Genomic DNA, 20,226 nt, shown 5'->3' on the forward strand with positions numbered 1-20,226 from the left:
CTACTTTTGTATGAATATATGTATGTTTGGGGATCTAATTGTGAGACCATTGTGCAAAATACATATTTAGAAATCTCAGTTCAGTCACCTGGTATATGAATGACCTTAGCAAAGTCAGTTCATCCTTCTGCACTTTAATTCTGTTTTAGTATCTTTTTAATGTGGGCTGACAGTGAAATTGGTTGTATTTTCTTTCTTTTACCAGTGGAATGTTTTTTTCTATTAGAAAGCAGAGACTTTCTTTTGGAAGGTTTTGATTTCTTTTTTTCACTGAAAATGTAAAAGATACTGTTCACATTCTTCTAGTACCTAAAAACTGAAAAAGTATTTTGTTATCAAGCACTGCAAAGTTTATAATGGTCCTCTTAATTTTTTCAATTTAAAAATTCTTTATTTTTTCTTTATTCCAAAGAAGAATATTATCAGCCTTTTCAGTTCTTGAATAAGCTTTTAATTTGTGAGACAAGTCTTTTGCTGTTTAACTGAAAAACCTAAAGAGAATATGTTCTTCTGTTCTTACTGTGAGATCTTATATGATGCAGTAGGTATTTGAATTTGAATGTCCTTACTTTGGAAGTAAAAATAACTTTATTTTTAGCCTAATCTGTACCATAGATTAAAAAATATTTCTAAAATCTATATTTGAGTTTTCAGTAGCATCAGTGCTGAAGGATGTTATATGAACCAGAAACTCCAGAGGAGTATCTGCATCATTCTAGCAGCCTGTAGCACACCTTTTTTGTTGTTGTTGATTCTGCTGTATGAAAATACTATCTCTTATCGAAGTCTTAGCTATATACAGTTTCTCAATGTACAGAGTGATGTTGATTTGGTGCATATATTAATCTCTTGAAATGTCTTTTTGCACTGGCAGAAATATCCTTCAAAGAGATCTAGTTCTAAGTACAGTTTATGACAGTGCTATTTAGGAAAGAACTTGGTAAATATGCTGTGTTTTTCTCTGGATTCTCATGAAGTTTGGGTGTGCCTGGGAAGAAAGATCATCTCTCCTTTTATTCCTCTTTTTACTTCTCCTGTTTCTCCTCCCTTTCTATAGTAACTTGCGAGGCAGAGTTATTCCATTACACTCTGCCTACCCGTACAAATGACAGGAGGAAATATGAGGAAGACAAAAACTGACTTCGGTGTTAAATGCATGTTACTTCTAAGAAAACAAACCAAACTTTTAGCTGATTCATTTTTGAAACTTCACTATAATTTATCTTTTTCTACTTTGTATTGGTAGGGTAAAAGACTTGAACATGCCTCGAAGCCCAACATCAAGTGAAGATGAAATGGCACAGAGCTTTTCAGACTATTCTGTTGAATCCGAATCAGACAGCTCCAAAGAAGAAACTATTTATGATACAATTAGAGCTACCGCAGAAAAGCCAAGCAGCAGAATGGAAGATAGTCAGAGCAATACATTAGTGATTCGAATCATAATACCTGATCTACAGCAAACGGTAAGGGATATGGTGTTACAATTAAAAAAAAAAAAAAAAAAAAAAAAAAGGATGAGCTTTGCTGGTTTCAGTCAGCAGCAGATCTGTAATTCATGTCCTGTGTTCTTTGAGTGTCTACGTTTTATGTCTCAGTGGTACATCAGGCTGATTCCCTGAATTAAAGGCATCATCACTGCCAAGAGAGTGTATTTAGTATGTTAATTTGATGAAAGCTGTGACTATAAAGCAAAGTATCTCTGATCTGTATTCAGAGGCATTTGACTGGATAGAAAAAGGAGAATTTGAAAAAGAAATTCTCATTAGAGGATGAGTGTTGAAAGTTAAAATCACACTTAATCTCCAAAAAAGCCTCATACATGTGTAACCCCCTTATCTCCTCTATTTTCTCTTTTCATGATGTAGCTTGTGATAGATGCTAAGCTGAGGTCTGGGAGGAGGTCATCAAAATCTCTCTCTTCATTGCATTAGTACCCCTTCTCAGTCATCAACCCACAAAAAGATATCCTTGTTAGATAGCTGAAAACCTTTAGAGCATAAAGAGGAGGAAAGAAAAATAGAAATAAATCTTTCCTTCCTCTCTTGCCTCTATGCCTTTGCTATACCGTGCTGCTTTTTGAACTGCTGCTCAATGAAATCAACACATGCATTTTTGAGGAAGAGTAAAGCATGGCATTGTATTACTCCACAATTTTTACAATGAAATGAAATTGTTTTATTCTTACCCATCTGCTCTTCACTTACTTTTACTTTGGAAACATTTTAGGGATGTTAAAGTGAGTGTTTTTTCTAGAGGAATCATTTGCAAGGTAACGTGTGGGCCAATGGCTATATCCCCCACCCCAGAGTCTACTGGATGAAAATGGAGAATTTTCCACAAAAGGCTTGATCTCTCACATCTTACAGAAACTAATTAAACAGACTTTTTGTTTGTTTAAAGTTGTCTGATTAATTGGAGTACATGATAATAAAAACTTCTTTAAACCAAAATAAATCTGGTTCCTTTTGTAGCAGAAATCTACAGTCCAGATTCCTCACTGTCTTTAGCAAGATGCTATTAAGACGTGTTTCTTGTGTGATTGAAAGTGTAGAATTCATTATTTGAAAAGTAACGAGAGCAAAGTTGAAAAAGTTTACTATTGCAATTTTGTAAGTCAAAGAATCATTGCCTTCTAGAAATGTACAATAGGAATGACATTCTCATTCTAGAAGAGGTCTTGGGAATTATTTACTGATGTTACCTAGAACTCAGATTGTGCAAGTTTATGATTAGTTATCTGAATTAGCCTGGGCCTTCTTGAATCCTGCTGTCTGGATTTTCAGTTGAGGGTAGTCATCAGACGTTTTTGATTTGAAAGATTATAAAAACCCATTCTGTGTATGGATGTGTGCCGCCTCCCTTTGTGCTGCCTTCTAAGATCTACATCATACCATGCTGCCAGAGAAGGTCTGTTTCAGCAGAAGCTCTTCCCTTCTTTTTAATTAAATTCACTTTTAGAGTGGTAGAGATGGCCTGTCTAAAGGCTGACAGGAGAGAGCTGTTTCACAGTGTGGCATCAGGTGTGGTTATAGAGCTCTTTTTTATTATTATTATTTTTTAAGCTGAATCTACATGGTATTGCAGAAATTCAGATATCTGTGCTGGAGCTGGGAGTACTACTGTTCAAATTCTTGTATTTGAAAGTTCTTTGAGAGGAGGCTTGAACCTGTTCCAGCTGAAATTATAGTGGCATTCTGTTAGTTCGTGTTAGTTCTTCTTCCTCATGGTATGAGGAAGGGATGATAAGGAACCTGAGCCAGACACGAAGCCTTTAGAGGACAGATCAAGACTGCGGTTGCTGTGAGCCATGCACAGGACTTTCATTAGGTTTTGCCTGAGGCAGTCATTGCCTTGGTGATGACTTGGGTGGTGACATTTCAATGTTGACTGAAAGAGGCACTGATGTACATCTTAAATTTAGAAGTATTTTGCCTCTAATAAAGTCCTCTGTCAAGACAAGGTCTCTCTTGACATGGTTAGGGTGTTTTTGATCATCATAGCAGCCTGCTGCATCTTTGACTATGTTCACTGTTCAGTGAACAGACCCCGGAAAACAGAAGGAGGAGCTTTACTTGCTAGTTCTAGTTGCTGTTAAAAATGGAGAGATACTAGCCTCCTGAAGACCTCTAATTTCATTACTCTTTTTTTTCTTGAAACAATTATTTTGTGAAAATTCATTTTGTGAAGGAAATGAAATAAAATGTATATTTCAGAATTTGGGTTTCATTTGTTCATTTTTATTGCTTTACTTTCCAGTATTTTTTTTCCTTTTCAAAGGAGTATTAATAAAAAGTAACTCAATTGTTTAGAGCAATTCTGTAACAGATGATCTATTTTTTATTTAATTCATCAATCTACAAGCTCCTGTGCCAAAAAAGTGAAATCTAGATTCAGTATTACAAAAAGGAAGACTGATAGATTAAATGCAGTGTAGCAAAGCTAGATCATAGCTCATGAGCTGTGTTATAGCTACAAGCCAAAGCCAACATACACCCCATTTGCTGTATAATCAATTAAACATAAAAGGTGTTTTAAAATTAGGCTGTTTAATCAAAGGAGAATGAAATTGCATCAAATTACTTTTATATTTTTATTACTTTTACATTTTTATTCTTTATTGTTTGTAGGAATTGTGGTCGAGAATGTATTCGTTTAAAAGAAGGCAGGTTTGAGGTTTTAAATAAACTAAACTCACTGTGAAGCTCTAAATATAGCTAAACTCACTGGAGAGAGAGAGAGAAGTTTGCTCATCTACAGTGACTGTGGTGAAAATGACCTTTATTTCATTGTATGTATAAAATCAAGCACCTAGCATCATAGGGTAGAAGGTGCTGCTATAGAAGACTTTAAAGTATCAGTTATTACAGGAAATTTGACTTACTGTACTTTTATTCTGACCTGAACTTTAAAGATATTAATCAACTGCAATGACTTAAATACTGTATGCTGTGTCAGGCTCATATGAAGCTCTTATGAAGACTTTTTTTTTCCAATTCTTATATCAATTCTATTTTGTCTCCTTTTTAGTTCAGATGATAATACAATATATTAAAACACCACTGTGTGGAAAGAGTAGTTTCTTAGTGCCTTTTTTCATCATTTCTATTCAGCTAAATGTCATCCTTAGCACAGGAGAATATTTGAATAAGCAGTTAAAAGATTGTCTGAAATCACAAAAATTTACCAAGCCCTGATATTCACAAACACGTGCATAGGACAGTGAATAAAAAAGTGGAGTTATGCAGCGTTTAATTTCCTGATTTATTAAGCCAGGAGGTTTAGCATTAATAGATCCTTTATGGAAGCACAGCACAAGTGTGATCTCTTCTGACCAGAAACTTACTTGTAAGTGAGTTTCTGCTCAAAACTAATCCTGCTAAGCAGAGAGACCTTTCTTCCTTCATGTTTGGGGACTGCAAGTGTGCTGTTTGCTTCATTTAGTGGGATATATAACTTTTTATCTTGTGCTTGAAGTAGTATCTAAAAGGCAGCATCTCAAAGATGCCCTAAGTCCTGCAGTGGTGACACAGGGTTGGTGGCTGGCAGAGCAGAAGGGTGACAGGGCAGTGCACCAAAGTGGTTTGAGGTTTCTTGGCAGAGTAGACAAAACTCAGTTGTGAATTTTGAAGGAGGACGTCCCGTGGCTAGGGCAGCCAAGATCGATGTTGTGCTGTCAGCAGAACCAGTTTGTGACCCATCTGGGTCTCCCCTCCTCCTCAGGCAAAGTTGGCAGTTGACAGCCCCGGTTGCCCAAGGCAGCTACCTGCCTTGTGCCTAAAGGCCACCGCGTCTGCACACGGTGTCAAATGTCTATGGGGCACGGAGGACCGGGCAGCTAACTGTTTGGCACCCTCCTCTGGGAGGCATGCAGCGTGTGTTGGACATCTCATGGGACCTGTCTGGCCTGAGTCCAGGATAAGTCTTCTCCAAGTCGTATCACTGTCCTTTCTCAGTTTATGTATTAACATATTATGAGTGATTTCCTCTATAATTGAAAGTAGTATGATTCTCCTCCAGTAGCTGTTGTTAAGAAAATCTCCTTTTCATGATATATTCTTTGTGTTTAGAGGAACTCTCCAAATGCCACACTTCATGAACAGATCTGTCAGGCAAGTTTTATTGGGAATTTTATGAATTTTGTTGTCAACACATGGCTGTTGCTCTGCTCTTTTGTTTTGCCCTGTGTTAGGCACTTCCTCTAGATTGTGTTTCAAACCAAACTGTTCACATTCACATGTCTTATTGAATTCTGGTGTTGAGATGGGATTGGGTCTGTTGAGGACTTCTTTGAAATGCTTTCTGCCCATATGTTTTGCTGTTCCAGTTCAGTTGTGAGCATTTACTGACCCATTTTGGGGAGTTTAATATTGGAATTTCCAAGACAGAAGAATCTTCTTTGCTAAGTGGCAACTTGGTAAAACAGTAGCTTAAGTTTTAACTCATTTTCTATTTTCCTCTACTGTTTGCTATTTACGCTTTTGTATCCTTTCTTATACTTTACTTTTTGCAGTAATCATTGGCCTTTAGGATTAAGAATTTTTTCCTTTCCATGTTTTTCTTATCTAGATAAAGGACTTTTTTAGTTCATGAAATTTTTATTTTATGAAGGTAGCAACGCTGTTACCACAACAGCTTGAATCACATTGTAGCATAGGAAGCCCCCATTTTTATTTGTTGGCAATCTGTGTTGCCTCCATTGCCCCAGATCAACTCCACGGTCTGGATCTTCTCACAAGTGTGTGCTTCTGTGTCTAGTTGTGTGACTGCTTGTCCTTTGCTTCTTTGTGTTACCTTCCTTCTCTTTATCTTCAGTTTGATGATAGAAACACTGTGGGTGCTCCTGACGTCTCTTCTTTTTCCCTGCATTTGGGTGGATGATCTGACTTACCTGCTGATTCCAGAGTGACCAGGCTGAAATTTTTGACCTGTCATCTCGTGCAGTCAGTGGTTTTCTGTTTGTTTTGATGAAGGAAAATAGTGTCTCCAAGAATTAGATGAACACTGAGAACAAATCAAAATGAGTGCCTTGTCCTTTCTTCTTCTTCTTCCTTTTTTTTTTTTTTTTTTTTGTTGATACCCAACGCTCATGTCCAAGTTTTTTTGTCACATCTTTGATACTGATGTCTTCTATCAAAAGGGATCATTTGTATTTCAGTGTTTTGGTGATCACGTTTGGAGGCATCTATATAAGCCTTTTGTCAATGATTCCTCTGTCACAGTGCAGTTGTGTGTGATTGACATCGTCCATCATGAGCCTGAAGAAAAAATGCATTGCTTGATAGATTTTGAATGCATAAGTGTTATTCCTCAGAGATTCTGTGCCATGAACAGTATTCCCATTGAATTAGTATCTTCTCTTTAGCTGGAGTGGGTGAGCTATATTCTTCCTTGCTTGCAGTGTTATTGTTGCACTTAGCAACTTTCACCAGTGTCTATGAATGCAAGACTATAATTGACTATGTTTCTCACGATCCATATTTAAAACCTAGTTCTCACATTTCAGCAAGCAATGTTGATCACTGTATCTCTGCTACACTTGGACTCTTCGTGTCCTGTTGTGGTTTTGACATTGTTGTTTTAGCCCCTCAAGTTTTCTTTCTCTCTTTTTTCTGTCTGTTTCATTTCTTGTAGTGTAGTAGCTAGCCTTAAAAGTAATCTATCCCATTTTGTCTGTGCTTGGGGTGCAACAAAAACATGGAATAGATACCACAACTATAATTTCCAGACACATTTTTTTTTGTTTTGTACATATTTCTTTAGTTCTTTGCCACAAAATGAGACTTATTTTCTATTTTTTTAATTTATTTTTTTTTAGTAACGACTCATTGAAGGTATCCTGCTGCAAGAAGTTGTCTAGCTTTTCTTGACTCGGATACTGCCTTATTTTCTTGTGGTCACTACAGTTTCGGAGACATTGTACTTAACAAGAGGATAGTCTCTTCCATTGCCTTTACTTGTGCTGCTCAGTTGAACAAGTGATCCTGCAGGAAGGAGGAGTGCCAGTGTGGCCCTATCTCAGATGGGCAGCCAAGAAATTTTACTGAAGAATGACTTTGACTCGATTCAGAGTACATGTTTTGACTTCTGTCACAAAATTAAACTTTGGTCCTAGGCTTTTTGCCTTTTGTTCCCTTTAAACAGGCTGACACAAGGAAGAAGTAATCCAGCTGCTTAATGTCTGTGTGTGGCTGTACGGCGTTTCGGCCCCGCTAGCGGAGAGCAGGCTCCCGTCCACCCACTGAGCTGTCGATTCCCTCACGCAGGAGGTAGATTCGCGTTTGATGTCAGGGTTCTTGCTATGCCACTGTGGCAACATACCTTGATACATGGTTGAGAATAGTTTTCAGTAGGGCTTAGGCACTGATGGCCAGGCAAGTACTGAGTAGCTGCGTGTGAGATACCAAGAGAGGAGTCCCCTTCTCTTAGGCACTTAACTTCTTCAGTGGCTGCATTTGCCGGCTCAACCTTTACGTGCAGAATGTTTAGGGGTGAATGAATCCTCATAGACCAGATGTGCTTGTAAAATCCTTCTTCCTGTGCTTTGGCACCTCCTCTCAGGTTTCTTTTGCCCCCCTCCATGCATAAATCCTCCATCACCGGGGAGCAGATGTGTGATTGCTGAGAGCACTCCTCTCCTCTCCTCGGGAGGCTTGAAGCTTGCTCTGGTTTTACTAGTTGTGTAAGCCTGCACGTCCCGCTGCAGAAAAGTCTGGAGTCTCCGCTCCCTGTTGCAGCTTTTTAAGTATACGTACAACTGTAAAAGGGACGTTTTGGTCAGATTGTGGAAATCAGATTCATTTGTAAAAGATTGTGGGCTCTTTGGGCAAGGGGCTTACTCTTTTCTGTATTGTGTCAGTTTATTAGTGTTGGACTAAAATAGTTAAAATGTGCGTTTGTCTGTACTAAGCTGACTACAGAAGTGTATTATCTCTGGATTAATGATGAAAACGTATTTTTTTAAAGAATTTTTCAAAGAAGGTATGGAGGAGATGAGTGTTTTTTTTTTTTCCTTAAACCAAAGATAGAAAAATTTCTAGGGTTGTAAATATGAAAGCAAGGGCAGAGTTTTGTCATTCTGCAGCATGTAGGATAATTGTATTCTGATGCAAAAGGCGATGCCCCTCAATTAGAAGTAAGAGAAAAAGCTGCCAGAAGAGTGTGGAATTTGAAGGTAGTCATTAGATATGAACCTAGTGCTGAAAAGGTTTTCAAGGGTTGAACAGCAAAGAGAAGAGTGTCAAATATGCCAGTTTGTAGCGAAAGAGTCAAATGGTTTATTTTGGAGAGATGCTTGTGGAGGAGAGTAGTAATTGCAGATTAGAAAATGGCCTGACATTTGAAAGGAAATGAAAACCATTTTAATGTAAGGAAAAATTAGTTAGAATCAATTTTAATTAAGAAGCTTCTATGTATTCCTGAATATGGTAGAATTTGGGAAATGCCTTTATATGGGAAACCTTTTAATAGAAAAATCAGTTTGACCATTTCTTTACTTAAAGGAACATAAAACACAGATTATTATAACTTTTGTGACTGCAAGTTGAGAACATAACATGTCACAATATAAAAGCAAGCAGCACATCATAAAAGCAGGTTCTACATATATTCACAAGATATTCGTAGAGAAATCACAAATAAAAATGTGAACCCTGTGCAATTTCTTCTTTATATTTGTCCTGTATCATAGGGAAGAGTGATTTAAGGAATTTTAAATTGGCATTTCTTTTTGCATTGCTCTGGCTATTTGGCCGGGAAACTTGATTATGAAGAAAAAACAAACAGAATAACATTTCTCTACATGAAAGAAGTTTGTTAGCTTAGGTATGTCCAATGCAACAGTTTTTACTCTTTCAAATGTCTCACTAGTTTCATACCTTCTTAGTAAGGGCTATGAATTTTATTTGTGGAATTACAGAGAAATACTGATATTATCTACCTACCTAGAGCCACTAGAACGGTAAGAAGTCTGTCTCTTACTGTGCTGCTTTTCTGTTGTGTTTTCTGCTGTTTGTTTCTGCTTCCTTTTTTAATGTCGTCTTTCGCAAAATTTGCAGAGTGGTATGTAGATGATTTAGCACACTTGAGTCCTCTGTCCTTGTGGCTGTAGGAATGCAAATATGAAGAATTAGGTGTAGAAAGATGTGCATCCAGTAAGTTCTTGTGCCTTTCTTAGCTAAAGCAATCTGCGTATGGACTTGGCTGTGATTCAGCTGAGGTTTCCTTGTGGTATAAAGCGTGGCAGAAGCTGTAGGACATCTACGTGATAAGAGATGACTGTGGTGGTCTCTCTCTTGGGATGTCTACCCGATAAACCAGACCAGGAGAGAAGCAGCATAGGGAAGGTGTTTCAGATGCAAACTGGTATAAAATATGCCTTACGCAATAGTTCATTGGTCCTTCTTAGCCTCTTGTTCAACTGCTGCCTGTGAGAAAGGGGTAATGACCTCCCTTTACATCCTGCCTGGCTTCACAGAAAGTGTAAATAACAACTTTTTCTCACTATTTTAATTTAGCATTGTGGTTAAAAAAAAATTGTTTTAACTCATTGATATCAATTCATTATAAATTACCAATAGATATTGGTAATTGAGTAAATATGATCAACACTTACTAGAATAAGTGCATTTTTGTTTCTTGTGAATCACTAGAAAAGCCAGGGATGTGGAAAGCTTTAGTTTCAAAGTGTTTTCGTGTTTATATTGCTATTGAGGACTCTCTAAAATATTTTATCTAGTGTGGTAGAAATGATAGTGCTATTGATATAAGATAGCTGATTTTAAAACAAGCCTTAGATATACCACTACAGAGAAGAATTCCTCACTGAGATTTCAGTTCAATCAAGGTAGTTTAGCTATTATGACCCTGTCATATGTGTCATATAAATGTGACAATATTGGGCTTGTGCAGGTGAAACATTTCAGAGCATAGATATTGTGCATTACTGATGCAATCAATTCGCATAAAGATTATTTCAAAAGAAAATAAATCTTTTTTATATACTGTGAAGAAATTTTAAAATTATTTATAAATTTTCTGTGTTGGCAGATCTTTGAGAATTAGATAGGTACACCATTTACTGCAATATTTGCACATATTCAAAACAGACAGACAACAAGAATACACTGAACAAAATACAACATGCTGCATTCTCAAGGCTCATTAAAAAAAGTCAGTCAAGCAATGTACATGAGTTAATGTTCTGTATTGTTCGAATCAAAGCAGTCTAAAACCAGTCCAAAAATGATCTATTTCACAGAATAATTTCACATAAGAGTTTTTTTGGGAAAATATAATTTAAAAATTGTTGCTCCCCCCCCTCTTTTTTTAGTAGCATTTCTTACAGCCTTTCGGGATGTATGGATAATGACCTGTCCCTTCATAACGCAGGGTATGGCATTTGGAAGTTCATCTGATAACATACCTTGTAACTGATAATTTTTTGTGTTGCTGAAAAGTGCTGATTAAAACAAGCAGAAGTTTGAATCAATGTAAGAGCCATGTGGCAAGTGAGATATGGAACTGAAGTAACACAGGGGATTAAAACTGGTTGCCCTTGCTGCTGAGTGAGCGTCTGAACAGCCAGGCCGTTCTGGAACGAGAAGACTGCTCATGCACCTTTCTGCCTCTCTCCCTCCTTCCCGCTACTGTGGTTTTTCTTTCAATTAAAAAAAAAAAAAAAAAAAAAAAGGAAGAGAAAAGAAAAAAAAAAAAAAAAAAAGAAAGAAAAAAGGCCCCAGACATCTTTTTCACAAAATTCTGAAATTTGAGAAGTGCAATGTGAATGAAAACTGTTTCCTAGTCAACATTAATTACAGGTAAATCTAATATATCCCCTGAACACATTTTCGATATTTAAAAGCACAAAGGATTAAAGCTACCTGTCATTTCCAGCATCTCCTGAGCGTGTTGTAATGAAAGATAAATATTGAGGAGGGTGTCTTACAAGCCCGGCAGAAAAGGATAGGCCCCCGGGGGAGGACAGGCGGAACAGACAGGAAGGAATGGCTGGGAGCGGAGCAGAAGCGGTCAGCACCGGCGGAGCGGAGGCTGGTAGCGGGCAGGGTGACACGGTGCTGGGTTAAACCACTGAGGAGGAAGGGGAACTGTAGCAACAGAGCAAGCAGGGTCTTCTGGCAGTCTGTGGCCTGGCCTCTGCTCTTATTCTCCAGTGTTTCCGGCTGCCGCTCACTTGCCTGGTGCTCTCCCTCTTCCCTTGCACCTCCCGAAATATCTTAATGTCAGTACTTGAGCTGTATCTGAAAAATCGCAGTTCGTGCCGGGACCTGTGAAAGGCAAACTGAGTTGCATTTTAAATAATTCATGCCCCAGACGTAGTAGAGCTGGACAGGGCCCAATATTCATGAGCCTACTGTACTTACTCAGTAAAAGCCTGCGTGAGATGGTATCACGGCAGCTTCGGTGATACGGTTCCAGCTAGGCAGCGGCAACGAGTAGGGGATATCTCGTTATCAGGGTCCACTGATAGTGCTTCTGTCTGAGGATTAATTCACAGAGACAGAGTCGGACTCTTCAGCTTGAGTATGTCACGTTATCCAAAACTGGCTAGTCAGCTCTGTCCCACTAACGTGAATGTATACACAGGACTGATTGACCACAGTGTTTGGTCAATTAAAAACAGTTGTTCCTGTCCTTTCTGTCCTTTAGAATCTGGATGTGCTTTTCACTGTTGATGATATGTCATCATATCATCAACACTGGGCTGAAATGAGTTTTCTAGATTTTCAGGTCCTCTGCTGCTTCCCATCATATAGGCTCTTTTTTTTTTTTTTTTTTTTTTTTTAAAAAAAAAAAACTTAGGCCTGTCCTAAGATAGATGTAGCTTCAATTGATTTGGATCTTTTGTGTTTGGGTCTCTTACTTGTTTTGTCAAGCTATCTTAGGTCACACTGATCGTCAGAACAGCCCTGAATCAAGTGGCCGTGTAAACATCTTGTAACATCCCTTTCACTTGGCTTTTCTAAGAGGTTTAGCGTAAAGACACTCTGTCTCTGAGGAAGGGTATGCTCTCCAATGTCTGCAGAAGAACTTGAAATGTGCTCTGTTTTCATAGTGCTTGTGCATTGGCTATTATAGAAGAATATGAGTCTGAAATGTAGTTTTGTTGATGTATGTTTGTCATGGAATATGTAAACTTATTAAATGTATACTGAATTTGTAAATTTTAGAATGTAAAATACTGTTTAAATGTTTTCTCATTGTTTTACACTTTTTTTTTTATCATTTCTCTTTGCAGAAATGCATTAGATTTAACCCTGAAGCTTCAGTATGGGTTGCAAAGCAACGAATTTTGTGCACTTTGAATCAGAGTTTGAAAGATGTCTTGAATTATGGACTGTTCCAGCCAGCAAGCAATGGCAGAGATGGAAAATTTTTGGATGAGGAAAGGCTTCTTAGGGAATACCCACAGCCAGTGAATAAGGGAGTTCCTTCCTTAGAGGTATTTTTAGCTGTAATATCTGAAACATTTATATTCTTTTGGTACAAATTACACTGTAAGCTGTGTTTGAGGCTTCTGCATGTAAAGGAATTGCATTTGGGAGGTAGTGATCGGCAAGTCTGAACCTGAACCCGTGCTCACAGATGTGCTGGTGTTTGCTTGGTGGACTTATTCCATGTGTTAAGGCTGCAGAAAACTGGACTTTCTGGGAAATTGTTTTAGGGTTTTCCTCTGCTGAAGGGCAAGGGAGACATATCTCAGGAGAACAGTCAGTGATTTAATGCAGAAATGCTCCAGTTGGAACTTTGGGGGCCCTTACTTGGTTTTCAAGAGTAGGGCAAAAATTACTGTCTTTACTTCCTCCCCCAAAAGAATATCTTTCTGTCTCAGCTAAGCCCTTTCCCCTCTCTCCCCCCTCCATCTATGACTATCTTTTAGGAAAGGAATAAGGGAAGAGAAAGTGTGTGCATGTGTGAAATAGTCTCCAAATTTTCCTGTCTTTGCTATGCAAGCAGGGTGGCTGCACAGCAGGGGCATAAACTCTGAAGAAGTCCTGTAGTGCTCGGCAGGCAAGCAGAGCTAGATCACTTTGGGCCACACGGTGTAGCAAGAAGTTGGGTGCAAGACTGGAGACCAGTACTGATTAATTTTGGTATTGCTTGTATGGTGGTACACCACCCAGTAATAATTTGCAGTTAATAGATTTAACACAGCTCAAAGTAAGAAAAAAAAGGGTCAAGAGAAAGTTTTGAGTCCTAGCATTTCTAGTGGATTGTTTCTGAGAGTCACTGGTGTCCATATCATAGCCATAAGCAAATTAAATAACCACATTATTTTTTGTGTCATATTTGTTACAGAATTCTGTTTCAGTGGTGCTCACTGTTGGCTAGCACAATTCGTTGCACATAAAGGATTGCAATTCAAGGGTTAAAAGTGTTCTGCTGAAAAGCTGATGCTAAAGCCTTGTGCAATGCAGTTTCCTTATCCACCAAATGTGTTGCATTCTTTGAATTCTGCCTAGTAAACAGAGGTTTATTTTTGGCTTTGTTCATAACCTATAATTACTAGCTTAGAGGAAACTCTAGCACGCTCACAACTACAGTAGATTCTTAGAGAAACAGGAATATTGTAAAAGCAAATACTTTAAAACAGAGATGGAACAAATACAGATTTTTAAAATATTTTTCATTTTCCCGTATCATTAAAAAGAATTATGGGCTGAACGGTGAGAAGGCTTTGTCCTGAGAGACACTCAGAGTGCTTCCCCTTCCCTTTGCCAGCTGTTGCCTGCAGATCTGGGGAGCGCGTCCTGCCTACTGGGAAGGTTTGCAGGGTAGAGGGAGGGATCGCAGCAGATTGCCTCTCTGTGGCAGAGAAGGGGAGCGAGCATCCTCCGAGAAGCTGTTTGCTTTAGTTCTTCTGACGGAGCAGTCTGCGTACCATGTGCGCCGTTGCATGTGCCTCCCGCGCTGCAGCCAGGCGTTGCGTCCCCGCGCTGTGCTGGGCGGGAAGGGATACGGGAGGCAGGAGATGCCCCGCGCGAGGCTACGAGACGGGCGGCCCAGGGCGCGGGGACAGAGCCTCCCTCAAACCAAAGCCGGGGAATCAGAGAGGACCCGTTAGCTTTCTGCAAACGAGGGATTGTTAGATAATAGTAAATTATAACCATGTATCAGCCCCTGATTTTACTATAGCTCTTTCTAACCTAGCAGTAGGGTAGCAAACTGCACAGCATAAAAGTGTTGAATGAGTTTCAGCCGCAAGAGACAGTCCCGTGAACCACATTCACAGGGCTGCTCTGTTAAACGTCAGAGGAGAGCTATTTCCATCTGTCAGTTCTGCCTATGTGGATTGAGGGGTTTTTCAGGAATCCTTCCCCTTCTACCCCCTAAATTTCAGACGTGCCAAGCTGATATTTTGAAATAAGATTTTTTTTTAAAAAATTTTAACATGGGTTTCCAGTTCTTCTTTCTGTTTGAGACTAGAAACGAAAGTGCAGGCATACCCTTAGGAAAAAGCTCTTTTCAGTGTTTCTTGCTTGTTTGTGTAGATCCTAAAGGCTGAACTCATTTCCCATACAACTCCACTGAATTCAGTATATTCATACAAGATACGAATTTTGCTTACATAAGCTGTGAAACTCTAATGACACTATGTTAAGCATAATGCTGACTCTCAGTACAGGTTCCAAATGAAATACTAAGGTTTTTTTGAACGTTGACAAAATCTGCATCATCATTAATAGGTGATGCATTCTGGTAAGGTTTGAGACTTTCTTTAACTTTCTTTTTTTATGACTTTTTTTTTTTCTTCTTGTTTCTCTGTCAGTTTCGGTACAAGAAGAGAGTGTACAAGCAGTTCAGTCTTGATGAAAAACAGCTGGCTAAGCTTCATACAAAGGTATGCCCAATTTATTGGGGAAGTCAGCAATTGCCTACTTTGTATAAAAGTGACATGTCTTAGAAACGGGCAGGAAAGAGGAGTTCATTACCACGCGAGCCAATTGCTGACAGTCCAAGAGGGGTATGTGAATTACAATGTGGAAACTTCTGTCCTAGAAAAATATCCTTATTTGACTCTTCCATGCGTATACAAGCAATTTCAAATGAGCTTTATTACATAAACATAGTCTGTTTTCAGCATGCTGCGAGGATGCTCATCTCTGTTGTTAGACTCATTTGTGGGTTAGAATAGTAATGATTACCTTACACCACCTTAATTTCATGCTGAATGAATGTTTTAGTCGTTTTTCCTTAAAACCGGACATGACAGAATCTTCTTACTGCGTTTTGTCTCTGAGTATTGCAAACTCTAGGGTTGTGCTCTCCATATAAAATCAGACTCTCCAGGAACGTAAATCAGCACTGTTCAATGGTGGCAGTAGATACATACTGACAGAAGATTTCACTTCTACTCAAAAATGTTCTTTTTACAATCGGGATAATTCATTTGTCACTCCTTGTTTCAGGCTAATTTGAGAAAATTTATGGATCATATCCATCATCTCGCAGTGGAAAAAATCACAAAGATGTTAGACCGAGGACTGGACCCCAACTATCATGACCTAGAAAGTGGAGGTCAGAACAATAAAACTTGCAGCATAGTAGTACCTTGGTGTTTTCTTCAACATAAAATGATTTAACAGGTTAAATCTCACCTATTCTTTCTGCCGCCTTTCTAATCTCAGGGTAATGGAATCTGCATGTTTTTGCTGTTTAAAGGGATAAATTTATAATTTATGATTTTCTTCAAGCAGCATTTTTAACGTATCATTTTTTAAAGCTCATAAAGCAAAAGGTCTTTATTTTATAAATTTACTTATCATTTCCTTGTGCATGCTTTTCTGTTCTTTAGAAACCCCACTAACTCTGGCAGTTCAGCTTGATAACACTGCAGAAGTGATAAAAGCTCTGAAAAATGGAGGAGCACATTTAGACTTCAGAGCCAAAGATGGAATGACAGCTCTGCACAAAGCAGCTAGAGCCAAGAACCAAGTAACCCTCAAGGTAAATGCTTTCAGTAGCAGATTATACATTATTTTATGCAGAAAAATATGTAGAGAGGAATGCTTTCATTTAATTGTTGTATTGTCCCCAGTGGATCCTCTAGTATGTGTCTGTTCTAGTGCTTTCTTGTGTCTTTTAACTCTTAGGATTTGCTTTTGACAAAAGGCCTTTTTGTTTCTGAAGCTGATTTTTTCAGTTGGAAGAAAAAGTGGTGAAATTTAACCTTATTCATTGATAGATTGGGGAAGATCTTTCTGAGGAAATAGGGACAGCATTATTGTTGCTTATCTGTCTTCGAAAGAAAATGCCAATAGCATGGATTACACATTGTATCTTAACATTGTCTTTTCTCTGTTCTTTGTATTCTAACTGGTGTTTTTTAAATCAGCTTGGTATGAGAAATTAAATCTTGTGTTTATGGCATTTGCTTATTTCCTTCTGACAAATATTCAAATTGCGTGACATTTTTGATAAAGCATCCTGTAACTGAAAAGGCAAATGTATTTCTAAGGTGATGCGACATTTTCAGAATACCAGTCCTGAACTTAATGGGAAGGTGGAAACTGGACATTGTCATTCATCCTTTCCTTGCTAGCTCTGTAGATTCCTTTAAATCCTAATTTTTCTGAGGTCATGCTTTGCTTAGCTTAATCTCTGCCACAGCCTAGTCTGTCAGCTTGTAAGAAAACAATAAATATAATAATGGGAAATACCAACTTTTTCAGTTAGAGAAATTCTTTTTCAGCTATAAATCCCTTCAAAATATAGTTTTTCACAATCCGCAATTGCTTTCAGACCCTTTTAGAACTTGGAGCATCTCCTAACTATAAAGACAGCTGTGGCCTGACACCACTGTACCACACTGCTGTTGTGGGAGGGGATCCTTATTGCTGTGAACTGTTACTTCATGAACATGCTACAGTCAGCTGCAGAGATGAAAATGGATGGCAAGAAATTCATCAGGTGGGAAAGACGACTTTTTATCAGTTGAAACTGTAACAGAAAATGTACTTTTCCTATATGTTATAGGTACAGAAAATGTACTTTATATGTTCTGTTGTTAAACACTGTTTTAAAGGCCATGCCTTGGGTATGTTTAGTCCATGCACATACACCTATGGAATTACTTCCTTTTTCTGCTTGCTTATGACTTTGTGTCCTGCTGTGGTGAATTAAGTTGAAGCTGTTCCTGTGGAGTTTTGTAGCACTGAAATCCTATGGTTACTATGGCTTCTGCTGCAGAATTTGCAGCTCTAGCTGGCAGCTAGACATCTTATGTAATGGATTCTTGGAAGTTTGAAGTTTAGTGTTCTTTTAGTGGCACTCCAGTGGAAGCGCATTACTTGGTCTTTTTGCTAAATGCCAGTTTTAGTTTCCCTGGTAAGGCTTCTTGTGCCTTTGTCAGAGGTACTTGGTCTTTGGTGAACTTTACAGTGGAGATTTAGATTCAGGATCCTGCTGCTAGGATCCTTCAGTATGTTGTTCTGAGGGATGTTGAAGTCATAGAAATCCACAATTTGGGTTCAGTTTGCATTGACTATGTGCGTGGAAACTCAGATTCTAATGGTTTTTGTTTTGCTCTTTGTAGGTAAGTCTTCCTCCCCTCTCTTACAAATTCAGGGGGTGGATAAGCTCTACGTGGGTAACGTGTGCTCTACGAGGAAAAGTGAGCATAAAAAATGTAATTTTGGGGAGTTTGTGGTTATCAGGATATCCTGAGTCAGCTGTAGTGCCAGAACTCATCAGGCACTGGCATCTTGGTCAGCTTCTCCGTAACTGTCAGGAAGATAAGCTTCCTTCCATGCCAGAGACCTTAACCATATCTCTGCTAAAGACCTATAATAGTTAGTATGAAGCTTTCTAAGCAAAATTTCTCCAAAGTTTTTTATTTGGTGTTCTCCAGAAAGGCATGATGCTTGTATGAAAGTACACTTTATTAGTGTGTCTGTGCATGGTGATAAACTTAGCAATTTATAAGTTTAAAGTCTGAAAATTTTAGCAGTTCTAATGTCAGTACAGCTATTTTTCTGCCTTTCCTTTGTATAGATGAATTACTGAATCTTCATAAAAATGAACGGATACAGTATGATCAGATAAATACTGATAAGGGTAATCATCCTTACAGGGCTACTCAGATTACCTGACAAATAACTAGGTTCACTTTCTTCAGATACCCTTGTCATGTTAATATATAACCTGTTTTCTTCTTTTCTTTGGAAAAAAAAAAAAAGGTGAATGGCTTTAGTAATGAGGTTTAGGTGTGGATCTGAGCTTTTTAAGTGTGTAAGGATGTTCAAAGCTGAGTTGTTTGGATCCAGCTCTAGTTAGAAATGAAAAGAGTTAATTTACTATCATCGTTTCTTTTGATCCCATTAGAAATAGAAGTGACTGTAGTAGTGATCAGAGAATTAGGTGGAGTCCCTGAAAATACGGAGGAAAATTTCCTCTTTTGAAAACTAAACCAAATGTGCTTATGCTGATTACCTCTCATAATGAAACTGAGCTTTCCAAAGAACATCTTATTGGTTGTAATCCTAAATAAATCACCAAAGTTTACATCTGGATTATGGGCAGTCTGTTCTCAGTAATCAACAGTATAAGCATTCCTCAGTGAAGTGTGAAAGTTGGTGATGCGCTACAGTCCCGTCTGTTGTTGTTTGTGTGAAGAAGGTAAAGTTATCTTGCAAGGCAAGAGTCGTAAGTGTCATTTTGCTAGCGCAGCCTTTACCTGTAGATGTTAAGGCACCCTTACAGTAAATGGGAAAAGGAAAGGCATTCTGGTGGTGGTTCATGCTGTGATAGAACAGGAATAAAGTGAATATCCCCTGGAGATACCTTTCTCTCCCCATGGACTATCAAGAGGAGCCCTCACGAGTGGGTTAGACAGCTCATCTAATGTGCAGGCTACTGTGCTTAGGAGAGAGATATCCCGCTCTGTCCCCACTGGTTGTCGCCAGTGACTCTCGGAAAGCTGAGCAAGCTCTAGCAAAGGAAGCAAATCAGCGGGGATGGTGGTGGTAGTGGTGGTGGTGGTCCTGGTTTTAGTCCAAGCTTACTGATTAAGAATAGAAAGTTGGCATTAAGTTGTTGCATTTTAGGAGATACATTAGTAATTACACCTGCACGTTCATCTCTAGCTGTTGATTGACTTTCGGAAACTAGGCAGAATTGGTAACTCAGCTGCTCCTTGTGCATCTGCTCTAATTGCCCCCACAGCCAGGAGCACAGGTACAGTTTGGTCCTCTTAGTCCTTTTGCTCACTTTTGGATGACTTCTTTCTGGTGCCTGATATTAAAATGTTCCTGTTCTATTCTCAGCTAATGTAATGTTTCCGTTTTTTGGCAAATAATTCACAAATCAACAGACTATTTATTTTTTTTTTCTGTGTGTTGAAGTCTAAATTTAGAGGAAGAAAAGATGTAGCGATTAGGATACTGGGATCTAAGAAATCCTATTCATTCCCAGATGTGTCTCAAATTTCGTTTGTACATTGAGCAGTACACTTAAGTTCTTAAATTCTTTTGATCTAAATCACAAGGATTTGTAGGTGATCTAACTCCCACTGAAGTCAGTAGTAAGTATGTACCTAAAACAGAGTTAATAGTTTTGCATGTCTGTGTCTCTCAGTTTAAATTCCATATTATTAAATGGAAAGGGTACTGATCTCAGATGGTATGTAGTTATAAACGTTATAGTTTGGGAGATACTCATTTGATGTGCTATAAGGAAGAAGGGAGACAAATAGGTAAGACGGATGAA

At 38.5% G+C, this 20,226-nt stretch overlaps 1 protein-coding gene across 1 annotated transcript in view; it reads left to right on the plus strand.

Moving 5' to 3' along the window:
- Nucleotides 1-1,262: 1,262 nt before the first annotated feature.
- SHANK2 (SH3 and multiple ankyrin repeat domains 2) overlaps nt 1,263-20,226 on the plus strand; it is a 306,101-nt gene continuing 287,137 nt past the window's right edge. Inside the window, exons 1-6 of the mRNA XM_062576509.1 lie at nt 1,263-1,466; nt 12,758-12,961; nt 15,290-15,361; nt 15,930-16,038; nt 16,316-16,467; nt 17,263-17,430. Coding sequence (XP_062432493.1) covers nt 1,263-1,466; nt 12,758-12,961; nt 15,290-15,361; nt 15,930-16,038; nt 16,316-16,467; nt 17,263-17,430 — 909 coding nt within the window. The remainder of the gene's footprint in view (nt 1,467-12,757; nt 12,962-15,289; nt 15,362-15,929; nt 16,039-16,315; nt 16,468-17,262; nt 17,431-20,226) is intronic.

Source organism: Rhea pennata, chromosome 5 (genome assembly GCF_028389875.1).
Source record: "Rhea pennata isolate bPtePen1 chromosome 5, bPtePen1.pri, whole genome shotgun sequence".
In the NCBI taxonomy this organism is placed as follows: domain Eukaryota; kingdom Metazoa; phylum Chordata; class Aves; order Rheiformes; family Rheidae; genus Rhea; species Rhea pennata.